A 13,055-nucleotide genomic window follows, 5' to 3' on the forward strand; every position below is an offset into this window, starting at 1 on the left:
TATACACTCCCCCATCCCCGGGATCCCTTCCCTTCCCAATCCCTGCAGGCCCATCACTGGCCATTGGGGCTTGGGGAAGTCAATACAATCATATATGGTCCATATCACCCAATATGGTGATATGGTTGATAAAGCCTGATCTAACACCATACCAAAGGGCAGGCCCACATTGTCACAGCAGCTTTATGTTAGAATTCACACTGCCTTTGTGTTCCCACCAGGTACTTAATGGGCAGCCAGCAAAAGGGAGTCTCTGGCAATCCCACCAACCAGGCTTTTGCTCATGCAGCCTGTTTGGGATCTCAACCCTTCTTCTCTGCAGCTCCTGTCCTGTACCGCCACGTTCCCCTCCCATTGGTGTCATTCCTCAAAAGCCAAAAGGCCTGTGACATTTCCCGCCTCTCTGCATTGCCCTCTGAAACCCTGAGGTGGTCCTTCTGACTTGCACTCTCTTCTCCTTGCAGCATCAGTTCCTGTCAGAGGTGCTCCAGTGGAGAGCTCAAGCGACCCCAGAGCACATGCTGTTCCTTCTGCTCAATGCCAAGGTACCGCGAGGGATTCATAAACATCTACTGCAGAGATCAGCAAAAGGCTCAGTGCATCATGTTCCTTGTGAAATTGAGGGGGGGGGGCTCACAGTTGCAGATGTGTTTCTCCCAGGTTTAAGAGTAGCTTCAAGGCTGTGTGCTATTTTAATTATGCCTCAACACACAGGGCTAGTCAAGTCAGTATCAACATCGGGCAAGATACAGGGAGAACAGCCGTTCCTTAAAGGCATCTCTTGTGTCAGCCCGAATGCATTGGGGTGGTGAGCAGGTGGTGCTTTAGAGACCTACAGTGGCCAGTATTGGCCCAGTGAAGTCTCTGGTGTGCTTCCTTCATGCTCTGCTTACTTGTTTAGACTGTGCTCCTTTCTCTTTCTCAGGGGGCCCCAGTGTGCACAGCCACCTGCCTGCAGCTGCACAAGCGGGCTGAACGAATCGCATCGATTCTGTTTGAAAAGGGACACCTCAATGCCGGTGACAATGTGGTGCTGCTCTATCCTCCTGGTAAGGGACACTGACCACCGTATGCCTCTGTTAGAAACCAAGGGCTCAGTCAGGACAAGTCATGTAGCAAACGTGGAATAGATATTTCCAGGAGGCCTGAATAGCTGATGGCCACTCTGCTAAACGTGCTTTCACAAGGCCAGGCTTTATCACCTTGTACCTCAGTTTGTGGGTGAAGGCTTTAAAACAGAAATCTTCTTAAGGCTAGATGAGTGTCATGGAGCATCAATGCAGCTCTGGAGAACATTTGTCTTCCTACTGTTCTGTGCAGGACACTCCCCAGAGTGATACTCTCCTCTACACGAGGGAAAGATCAGTTACAATCTGTAAAATAGGCACCTAGTGGTTCATGTCTGCGTGGGTAGACTGCATAAGTAGACTTTGCCTACACAAACCACCATTTAGAAGCTAGTAGAGCTGTTTGGCATTCAGGGCAGAGAATGCCTCTAGAATCATATAATCATAGAATAATAGAGTTGGAAGGGACCTCATGGGTCAACACATGCCTCAGTCCCTATTCTCCCCTTTCTCCACACAGCTCAGAGTGGCGCATAGGTTTCTTCCTTCTCCATACTATCCCCATGTAGAGATGTTTAGGCTGAGCATCTATGAGTGGCCACTGGGGTGTAGTGGTTGCACTAGGCTCTTGGAGATCCAGGTTTGAGTCCTCACTCTGCCTCCCATGTTGGCAAGCTCTCGGCCTACACCACCTCCCAGGGCTATTACAAGGATACCAATGGGGAGAGATCAATGTAAGCCACTTTAGGTTCAGATTGGGGAGAAAGGTGTTTAGGCTGAGCATCTATGAGTGGCCACTGGGGTGTAGTGGTTGCACTAGGCTCTTGGAGATCCAGGTTTGAGTCCTCACTCTGCCTCCCATGTTGGCAAGCTCTCGGCCTACACCACCTCCCAGGGCTATTACAAGGATACCAATGGGGAGAGATCAATGTAAGCCACTTTAGGTTCAGATTGGGGAGAAAGGTGTTTAGGCTGAGCATCTATGAGTGGCCACTGGGGTGTAGTGGTTGCACTAGGCTCTTGGAGATCCAGGTTTGAGTCCTCACTCTGCCTCCCATGTTGGCAAGCTCTCGGCCTACACCACCTCCCAGGGCTATTACAAGGATACCAATGGGGAGAGATCAATGTAAGCCACTTTAGGTTCAGATTGGGGAGAAAGGTGTTTAGGCTGAGCATCTATGAGTGGCCACTGGGGTGTAGTGGTTGCACTAGGCTCTTGGAGATCCAGGTTTGAGTCCTCACTCTGCCTCCCATGTTGGCAAGCTCTCGGCCTACACCACCTCCCAGGGCTATTACAAGGATACAAATGGGGAGAGATCAATGTAAGCCACTTTAGGTTCAGATTGGGGAGAAAGGTGGGCTAAAAGCAAAGTATATATAAGTAAATAAAATCCTCCAGCAAGCTTCATGGTTACATTGGTATCAAAACCAAAGACTGCTTTGCTGTCATCTTCCAAAACTAGCCCCTTTGGCTTGTAGAACAACAAATGCACACATCTCGACAGAATTGCTTACTGTGGCTCAAAGGATATAGCAGGCTGAATTGTCTTATATAAATACACCTCACTTTGGTGTATTTCTAACATGCATGGTAAATTTAGAACTCTTTGACCATTTATGCACTGCAGGTTTCATGCCGGGCTGCAGGCTGGAGTTTTAGTTGTGGTAGGTTGCCCCATCTCTTCCTGCACCCACACGGGGGAGCATTTGGCCCGGTGCTCCTCATCTGCTCCCGATTTTTGCTCCTGCACAGGAGCTGGGGCAGTGAAGTTCCCAGTGCATAAACGGTCTTTGACAGGGAGGGTTATTTTGGACTGTACCGCTTGACATGAGCCTAGTGGTGGGGGATCTGTTGCTTGTTTCATGGAAGTTGTCCCCATCAATCAGCCTCACAGACCTAACATCCATATTTCAGTGTAACCTCAGCATCACAAAGCCTTTTGTCTTGCTATTGGGTACTCTTTGCAACGGGCAGAAAGTCCTTTACAACCTTTTAGCAGACATAAGGCTCTTCTTTAAGTATACGGTAGTGGGTGCTGCCACCTCCATTGTCGGGGCATTTTGATTTTTCCATACGGAGACAACTGGCTTGTGGTAACAGACTTTTGATGACTCTTTTCAGCATTTCTGCATCACAGTACAGGTGCTCACGAAGCTGAGCCTGCAGGTCAATACTGGTGAAATCCCAGCCTTATTTCATCACAGACCAGTTTGTAAGAGCTTCCCTTGACTTGAAGGTGCTAGCATTCTGGCCACACAACAAGAGACACAAACTGACTACCCCTGGTCAACAAATGAATTGTTCTTTACTACTTCTAGGAGAGATCCAGCTTGGGTTGTAGTTTAGCTGTTTGCCATCAGATGACTAAGGTGCTTGCTGGAAAACCACCTCCCATGGACATTTAGCTGCTTCTTCAAATCTGTATCTTCTTTGTTCCTTCAGGCATTGAGCTCATTGCAGCATTCTATGGCTGCTTGTATGCGGGCTGCATTCCAGTGACCGTCCGGCCTCCCCATGCTCAGAACCTCACTGCCACATTGCCCACCGTGCGGATGATTGTAGAAGTGAGTAGAAGAAAACTGAGAGCAGTGGATGGTTTTGTACCCGCCCTGTTGTTTCAATGTAATCGGCTTGTACAGTGTGGGTGTGTGAATAAGCAGGACATTGCTTTATGGAATACTGTCCTGGTCAATATTGCCATAAAACAGGGGTAGTCAAACTGCGGCCCTCCAGATGTCCATGGACTACAATTCCCAGGGAATTGTAGTCCATGGACATCTGGAGGGCTGCAGTTTGACTACCCCTGCCATAAAACATGGTTGAAATATGCCAGAGCTTTCTAATGGTGCATAGAATATGAAAGAAAATGAAGACAGGATTCTTCTTACTCACCAACTGCCTTGTTACATTTAAAGTTTGTCTGCGTGTTTGTCTTTCTTTTGTGCAGCAGTTAAGTGCAAGACTTTTGTTGCATCCTTCAGTCCTGAAATGAGTAGAATAAATATTTAACTCCCCTCCGAAGGACTGCCTCTTCTGTGGCTGAAGATGTGAAGGCTGTCATCTCCATAACAGCAAGCGGCTCCTGGGCCAAAATACATTGCTCAAATTTATATGAGCAGTTTATGCTCATATAAATTTGAGACCTTCACTGTAAAACGTTGGGTGTGCAAGAAAAGCAATTCACAGTTAACACAGCCCTAATTATAGAATATTGGGCCTGAATTGGGCCTGGATTATTTAACTTAGGCCACAAACTGCTGTCTTCTGGCACTGGCCCCCTGGTAACACCGAGATGGTCATCTTGAAGGGCTACATAAAGCTGGCCTCTCTTCATAAGCAGTAAGCATCTGCACGCCCACTCAGCTTATTCCGTCTGAAGCACTTTACCACCCACTCCCTCCTATCAAAGAGAAGGCGGGAAGTTCCTTTGAGTGCTTTAAAATAGACCTTTGATTATTTTAGGATGTTTTAATCACTGTTCTATGATGTAAGCTGCTCTGATCCCACGAGAAAAGACAGCATATAAATTTGAAAAATAAATAAATAAAAAGAGGCTCTGAAATAATGCATGTGAATTACGTACGAGCACCAAGAAAGCACCATGCTTGGTCATTCTGGTGGCTATTTGAACAAATGGCTTCCTTTGTCCATGAGCTCTGAAGGTCACGTTCTGTTTTGGATATGTTTTAGGTCAGCAAAGCTGCCTGTATTCTCACCAGTCAGACCTTGATGAGGCTATTGAGATCCAGAGAGGCAGCAACTGCTGTCGATGTGAAAACCTGGCCAACCATCATTGACACAGGTAACAGAACCGACTTTGTTCCCAAGGCATGCTAGTTTTGGAAAAGATGTAGCTGAAAACCAGCTGTGACATTTTGTGTGGAAAGTATTATTACTGTCCGGTATTGCATAGGGTTGGCTCTTATGACTGCATGGCATAATTTATTATTATAGTTATAATACTGCCCTCCCCTGAGGCTCAGGGCAGTTTACATAAAAACAGGGAACAATACAGATAACTCATATTATTTTTAAACCGCCCGTGGCGCCACGGGCGCCACGGACTAAATAAAAGGCTAAGGGGTTCTAGGGCGGGATGTGTCCGTGATGACCGTGATGACCCAATCCGGACCCTTCCTCTGGACAGACAATCGGAGGGACCAATCAGCAGGCGCAAAGTGCCTGCCGATTGGTCCCTCCGATTCCCAGCCCCAGCAACTGTGAGCCGCGCGCAGCGCAGCTCGCAGTTGCTCCCTTTACTGCTGGCCTGGCACGTCAGATGCGCAAAGCGCCTCCGACGCATCAGGCCGCTGGCAAGGGAGTCTCCCGATCCGCCCCACCCACGAGTTCGCCCGTCTGCGGCCAGACGCCGCCATTCTCTGCCTCGGTCGAGTGGCGGCAGGTCACCGCCTTCCCGGGCGCCCAGGATACCACAGCGGCGGAGGCCGCGGCGCTGGCGCTCCCAGCAGCCGCCACCGCCAGCAGAACGCTTCGCCGCACGGCCGCACACGCCGCAGCGGCCCGCGGAGCAACCTCAAGCCGCCGGACCCGCTGGACAACTCCCTCGCCGCCTCACAGGTCAGCCACGGTCCGGGGGGGGGGGGCCAAGGACAAGCAGCCCAACGCTCACAGCCCTCCCCATGCCCAGCCTCCCCTCCAGGGACTCACCCTGCAAAGCTGTTGAGCCACCCCAACAACCTCCAGAGCCCCGCTAGCGCCTGCTGTATTTGGGCTGCAGCGGGCTTATTTGCTAGTAAACAATAATAATACAGTGATAGCAAATAGAACAATATAATAGTAGAATAATGATGAGAACATTAATTCAGCTACAGCACACTAGGTTGCACAAATCGACGGTGGTTTTCATGGGAGGGAGGCTTGGGGGCCAATGGAAGGTGATTGGTTCAGGTCGACCTCAATCCAATGCCTGGCGGAGGAGCTCCCTTCTGCAGGCCCTGCGGAACTGTTGTGATTCCATCAGGGCCCTGATCTCCTCGGGGAGCTCGTTCCACCAGGTGGGGGCCAGGATGGAGAAAGCTCTGGGCTTGGTTGAGGTCAAGCGGGCTTCCTTGGGGCCAGGGATCACCAGGAATGCTCCTGGTGCATGGGTACAACCTTCTGACATGCACTTATGGGCATGTGTCCATTCAGGAACTTTAAATCTGTGTATGTGCAGATCATCTTGCCATCATTCTTCCCAGAAATGGAAAGCAGCAAAAGATGTTCATATCATACATTTTCATTTAGACCAAAATGGACAGAGTAAATAAAGACAGAGCAAACTCAAAAACAAACAAACAAACACGAAGCAGTTGTCCAGCCAGATTATCCTTTGCATCTAGAGGAGGCTACAACACCATCTAGTCCTGTGTAAAAACACCTTCAGGAGGGAGGAGTTACTGCAGTCTAAGGGGGAACGAGAGGGAGAATATAAAATATATCTTAGTCCATGTGACAGGGGAGTGATATCATGTGTTCCTTGAGACCGTAGAGGAGATTCCATCCTTAGGGAAGACAGAACGTCTCCTTTTGGTTCCCAAACATGCACACATCTGAATTGCTAGGCAAAAGAGCCCTCTTTATATCATTGGTACTTCGAATCATTTTGGTTTGAATTTGGGCAGGAAAAACACAATTTTTTGTAGCGGTACCAGGGCTGCTAAGAGTCTGGTTGGGCGTGGGTTAATTTACGTGGACAAAGGACTAGCCTGGGCACCGAGTGGACTGCCATCAATCTTGCCCTGCTTCCCTGGACAACTCAAGATTGTGGCAGGAAGTGCTGTCAAACGGCAGAGGATTTATGGCGACCCGGAAGCGTTTTCAGGGGAAGAGACACTCAGAGGTGATGTTATCAATGTCATGACCCTGGCAGACATTGGTGGTCTTCCATCCAAGTACTAGTCGGGGTCGACCTTAGTTACCACGATCTGATGGAATAAGGCTATCCGGGTCAGGGCCAGGTCAGAATACCTGCTTTAATTTGAGGGTGAAGTTGATTAGTCTAAATCTTTGGGCAGGGGGACGCAGCAGGCACAGATGGAGTTGATGGAATTAACCAGATATCCAAACTAGGGCCCTGGATTGCCATATTCTTTTGTATGATATCGCTCACGTTAACCCTTTGGCAGAGAGCGGATGTCAAAAAGGGGAAGGTGTTGTCTGGTACACTGGAAGGTACAGGACTTCGAGGTCAGTCATCAGGGGGAGGAGGGCGGGGCTTCTGTTAAACAGTTCCCTTCTTCTGAAGTTGGGCCCTATCACTCTTCTTTCAAGTTTTCCTTCAACCATGAAATACCTCCATTTTGTGTGCAGGCACATGTCTTTGTGTGCAAGCATGCTTAGACCTTGAATAACATTTTGCTGGTCTTAAAGGTGCCACTGAACTCAAGCTTTGTTCTACTGCTTCAGACCAACATGACTATTTGCCTGAATTTAACTCCATTAGAGGAAACCTTTCTCTGATGGACGAAGACTTAGTGGACCCAGCTCATAGTTCCATTGTATTCCTACTTCACCTGTTTGCTTTATTCTTTAGAGAAACTCTTTTTTCCAGCATCACTTAAAAAAAACAACACCTTGCTCTTACCTGTTCTAGATGATTTGCCCAGGAAGCGGCTACCTCAGGTCTACAAGCCACCAACGCCAGAAATGTTGGCATACCTGGATTTCAGTGTTTCCACAACAGGAATGCTTACTGGAGTAAAGGTACAACAGCATCTCACCATTTGCTTAGGAGCCTCTGTTTTATAGGCCAAAATTAAGTCTGTTTTTGCTTCCAAATGAAAATGTGCCAGATTGCTTTTCACCTGTATAAATAAACCCTGTGCTCCTTAATATGACACACTTGCAGTAATGCTTTGCATCCAGAAGGGGCTTCCACATTTTGCTGCCGTAATGGTAGAAATACAACACCACCCCTCAGGGAACAACTAGAGCAATCCTCAAGGTGCTGCCAGTGTTGTTGTTGTTAGGTGCGAAGTCGTGTCTGACCCATCGCGACCCCATGGACAATGATCCTCCAGGCCTTCCTGTCCTCTACCACTCCCCGGAGTCCATTTAAGTTTGCTCCGACTGCTTCAGTGACTTCATCCAGCCACCTCATTCTCTGTCGTCCCCTTCTTCTTTTGCCCTCAATCACTCCCAGCATTAGGCTCTTCTCCAAGGGTGCTCCCAGTAGCTTAACTCAAATCAGACTGTAGCCAAGCTTACCTAGATTACTGGTATCCTTAGAATCATAGAGTTGGAAGGGATCTCCTTGTAAGAGTGTGTGCAGCGCAGCAGTCAGGACCATGATGAGTTGTTGCATAGGTTTGTCTCTTCCCGTTCTGGCTTCGTCTCAGCATCACTGCTTCCCTTGCCTAAAGAAAACCCACACCTATGCCTTGGGCAGGGGTTGCATACGAATTGCCATGAACATTGTGACCACCGCCGCTATATGTTATATGTAACTTTTAATTGGGGTTTTTATGGGGATTTTATTGTGTTTTAACTATTTATGCTGTAAACCGCCCTGAGACCTATTGGGAGAAGGGCGGTCTAAAAATTAAATAATAATAATAATAATAATAATAATAATAATAATAATAATAATAATAATAATAATAATAAACACTAGAATAACAATATCTCCAACAATGGACTACACGTGCGGCACACTTATCTGCAATATATGTTGCCACTCGGTGAGGCAAAAGGGCTTAAGATTCTGACATGTGGGGAAGCAGCAGTGGTTCTGTGGTTTGAGCACTTGGCTGGGCCTGGGACTGGACGATCTTCCTGGACTGCTCTCTGTCCCATTTTCGTATGTAGCTGCAGGTACAGAGAAGACAGCAATCCTTGTATGACCGAGAAGTATGGAGAAGGCAAAAAGCCTTGAGAGTCTTGATAACTGCTGCACGGAAGACACCATGAATGTGTTTTTAAGGATTCATGATGGGGTAGCCGAGATAGCCAGCAAAGGCATTACATGCTTGAAATGCCAGTGTGACGTATTCTGATGGGTTGTGGAGTGGGTGTAGAGCGAGCTGCATACATCAGGCTCTGCCTCTTTTGCTTCTGAGAATCAGAGCTCTCTCTCTCTCTCTGTCTCTCTGCAGATGTCCCATGCAGCAGTCAGTGCTCTCTGTAGAGCCATAAAGCTGCAGTGTGAACTGTACTCCTCACGGCAGATCGCCATCTGTTTAGATCCCTATTGTGGTCTGGGCTTTGCACTTTGGTGCCTTTGCAGGTAAGAGCCAGGATGTTATTAGAAGAACTGCTGGGCTGTGAAAAGATAGACTCTGACTGGTTTAAATTAGGACAGCATCAGAGGGACGGCCTGATTGCAGCGGTTTGTGCTGGAGCCTTTTTACACATGTGAAGTCATTTCAGGCTGTGTGACGTAGGGAGACATGGTCTGCCTAAGAGCAAGGCCAGTTTCATCATTCAGAGAGTGTTTCCTTCTTGCCTTCAGCTGTTAACATCACCAGAAATTTATATCTGTACACAGTTAAAGTGGTATGCATCTGAATCTTTCTTCTCGGGGAAAGGTATGACAAGCTTTGTGATTTTAGTAGAATAACCTCTTTGGTCCAGCTGTCGCAATGTTGCATTGGCCTCTCTTATAAGATGGGATTCAAGGCTGCAGTTTCTCCCCATTCTCAATAATAATGAAAAAGGCAATTTCCTCTTGAGGTGGAATGGATGGAAGCTGTCCGCTGACAAATAGCTTTGTGGCCCTTCGGTATGAAGAGTTCATTTTAAATTGAATCCTCTCTCTGATACCTACATTTTGTGCCTGACATCCTCTCAAAAGAGCACAGCCCACAAACCAGATGCACTGGCATAACAGCCTTTCCTCTGCACCAGCATACAACTGCTCACCCCAAGATGGGGGGCAGATGTGGCCCACAGGGTTCTGTGGAGCCATTGGGCATGAGCCATTCAGAAGTGAAGCATGCAGCTGCTGCTGCTGGGTGGGAGCAATTGCCCCAGCTCCAAGCCAAGAATGGAGCACAGTTGGAGGCATTTTTAACTGCTTTTGGGCAGTGTGATGGAGTGCCAGATCTCCTTGAGTGTGACAAGTGAGCCTCTGTATGCAGGGATGAGTGGGGACAGTCACTGTGACAAAGGAAGGTTTGCAGAGTAACTTTCAGCTGTGCAGAATCTGTGAGATCCATCCAGTTCCAAGAATTAATGCCTTGTCTGTCTGTCTGTCTGTTTGATGTTCTCTGACAGTGTGTATTCGGGTCACCAGTCCATCTTAATTCCTCCTATGGAGTTGGAAACCAACCTTTTCCTGTGGCTCTCCACTGTTAGCCAGTACAAAATACGGGACACTTTCTGTTCCTATTCAGTCATGGACATGTGTACAAAGGGGCTGGGGAACCAAGTTGATGTATTAAAGGTAAGAAGATGAGGCTCCTTTTGCACTGCAGGGGAGTTTGAAAATACGTTTTAATTGCATTTCCATGTTTTCTATCCTAAGTGTCCTGTGGGAGGATTGGGAATGTCCTATTTAAAAGGAGTTTTGCTGCCTGCTTTGAACTGCCTGTTTGCAGTTCAGTTTTGGGTGCCTGGAGCACAGTGTGGCGAGAAACTTCTGCACACGCCCGTTGGAATGCCTTACGCTGCCCAGGAGCTTGGCAGTGGATGTTTATTCCCTCCTTAGGACCAATTTCAGTAAAACTGAAGCAAATAGCAAGAACTTTGGAACTCTCAGCTATGTTTGAAATTTTCTCCCCGTCACAATCTCATTTTGATGAGATGATTCATCGCTTCAAAAGACACTGTCTTTTGAATATATTAACGGGAACCGGGGTTTTGTTTTTCAAGCTAAAACACTTTGTATTCAGTAAACAGAACTTCCTTTCCCCCCCTCCCCCTCCCCGGTTTGGTTGGATCCCTCCAGTCTGTTTTGCTGGCGCTAGCATGTTCCTACCGCAAGAGGAGGTTTCTTCTTCTTGTGATGCAGCAGGGTCTTCCACTAGCAGAGAAGTCTCTTGCGTCAGTGGAACACACTGACACCAGCAGAACAGACCGGTAGGATCCAGACCATTGATTTTGCAAGCTCCTTATAAGCCAGTGAGGATGGTTGAGAGGGGAATATTAAACACAACATCTCTGAAGGTACAAGCCGTGCCACAGAATTCAGGAACGGCTCGCTGTTGAAAGAAACGGATGTTGTCAGCACCCCTGGTGCGAGATTGGTATCTACTCTGGCCATTCAGTGCCCTAAGCAAAGCTACTAAGATGTAGAGTAGGGGGTGACAGAATCACAGCAACTTGCTTGCTTGCTAGCACAACTTTGTCTTATGAAAATCAGTCTGAGGCTCTTTGATGTCGGCAGAAGTTTTCTTAGTAGAGAGATGGGAAGGATGAGTCACTGGGTCCCATTGTTGAAATTGCTTCTTTGGCTGGGTCATTGTGACCAGATTAATATCTTGCTGTTCGCACAAACATATGTATATTGTTTTAATGATTACTCAACAGCCCTGGTGTACGTACTGATCTGACTTTCGGATGCAGTTTTTGTCCTGTTGACTTTTCACAATATTTCCTCCGTCATAAAGGGCTGATAACACTTGAGTCTTTCAGTAAGGACCCCAAGTCCTAGAGATGATACGGAAGGATGATGGATGCCTTTTTTTCTGCTTGGCCATGTGTAATCACAGATGCTAAACTGGTATGGCCATGCCAGTGATACCCAAATGAATAAGGAAAATGCTAGCATCACGAAATACCTAGTATCGCTTTGCGGGACAAAATAGTACTCCTTGAGCCTGAATGGAGGATTGACTGAAACACAAAGTCATTCCTTCCCCCACCCCCAACATGAGTGATTTCTGTGCATTGGCAGGCAAGAGGCATTAACCTGTCAGGTGTCCGGACCTGCGTAGTGGTGGCAGAGGAGCGTCCACGCGTGGCTCTTACTCACTCCTTCTCCAAGCTCTTCAAGGACATCGGCTTGTCATCTCGTGCAGTCAGCACCACCTTTGGGTCAAGAGTCAATGTAGCAATCTGTTTACAGGTAACAACAAAAAAGCCTTATTGGTCTCTATATGAGGGTTCAGGTGTGTCCCCAACCTATTCTGAACCTGTGCATGCAGCTAGTTTTGTGAAATGGAAGGTTTTTGAATACTGATCTCCAGAGTGCTCTGGAGAGAACCAGTTGATCAAGGTTGCAGGACCCATACAAAATAATAACCACACAAGACTGTGGGCTCAGTTGGGATTGCCCATTCTCCTCCTGCCATCAGCAGAGCTCCGCTGTGTTATCCCCTCCTTGTTCCCACCTCCCTCTCTTAATGCCACAAGAAACCTCTACAGATAAAATTACAAGAAGGGTCCTTGACTCCCTCTTGTTTGTTCCCCTATGGACTCAGAAAAAGGAAATGGTGTTCCCAGGCAGACAAGGTGGAAGCTCCCAAGAGACTATGTGCGTAAGAGTTCTTGTCACTAAACGGAAATCATTCCCTTAATAGGCGGCTTTGCATGTGTGTTCTGTGTTACTAGACACTTGATAAGCTAGCTTGCCTTTCCCTCCCACAAGGCCTTCAGCTGTCTACCACTGATCTCAGTAGAAGCAAAAAATATACATGCTTTAAAATGTCTGTTTAATGTTTTTAGGGAACCTCAGGGCCTGATCCCACCACAGTATATGTGGATCTGAAGTCCTTAAGACACGACAGGTATGGCTGTTTTTGTTGTCACTATTTATATTTGCTGTTTGAAATTTGTGAACAAAACGTGCTGGCATCTATCCAACCACGCAGCTCCAAAAAGGGCATTTAGGTCAGAAGAGATGGCCATGTCCACGGATTGCCTGTGCCCAGTGCATACCCTCACTTTGCTAGCATGAGGTGCACTTATCCCCACTCAGAACAAATTGGAGAGAGGTCCTGCAGGCTGGAATGGGAGGGGAGAGTCCTGCAAGGCCTGGAGATCATTGGATGTATTCATGATCAATTTATCCACAGTAATGTGTTTAATTTGCCAAAGTCCAACTG

At 47.5% G+C, this 13,055-nt stretch overlaps 1 protein-coding gene across 5 annotated transcripts in view; it reads left to right on the forward strand.

Moving 5' to 3' along the window:
- Positions 1-13,055, forward strand: part of DIP2B (disco interacting protein 2 homolog B) — a 183,180-nt gene that overhangs the window by 162,594 nt on the left and 7,531 nt on the right. For all 5 annotated transcript variants that reach the window (XM_077328628.1, XM_077328631.1, XM_077328626.1 and 2 more), the window contains 9 exons: positions 465-545; positions 926-1,049; positions 3,511-3,632; positions 4,759-4,870; positions 7,664-7,773; positions 9,165-9,295; positions 10,285-10,453; positions 11,906-12,076; positions 12,676-12,737. In XM_077328628.1, coding sequence (XP_077184743.1) covers positions 465-545; positions 926-1,049; positions 3,511-3,632; positions 4,759-4,870; positions 7,664-7,773; positions 9,165-9,295; positions 10,285-10,453; positions 11,906-12,076; positions 12,676-12,737 — 1,082 coding nt within the window. The remainder of the gene's footprint in view (positions 1-464; positions 546-925; positions 1,050-3,510; positions 3,633-4,758; positions 4,871-7,663; positions 7,774-9,164; positions 9,296-10,284; positions 10,454-11,905; positions 12,077-12,675; positions 12,738-13,055) is intronic.

Source organism: Paroedura picta, chromosome 3 (genome assembly GCF_049243985.1).
Source record: "Paroedura picta isolate Pp20150507F chromosome 3, Ppicta_v3.0, whole genome shotgun sequence".
NCBI classification, from domain to species: Eukaryota; Metazoa; Chordata; class Lepidosauria; order Squamata; family Gekkonidae; genus Paroedura; species Paroedura picta.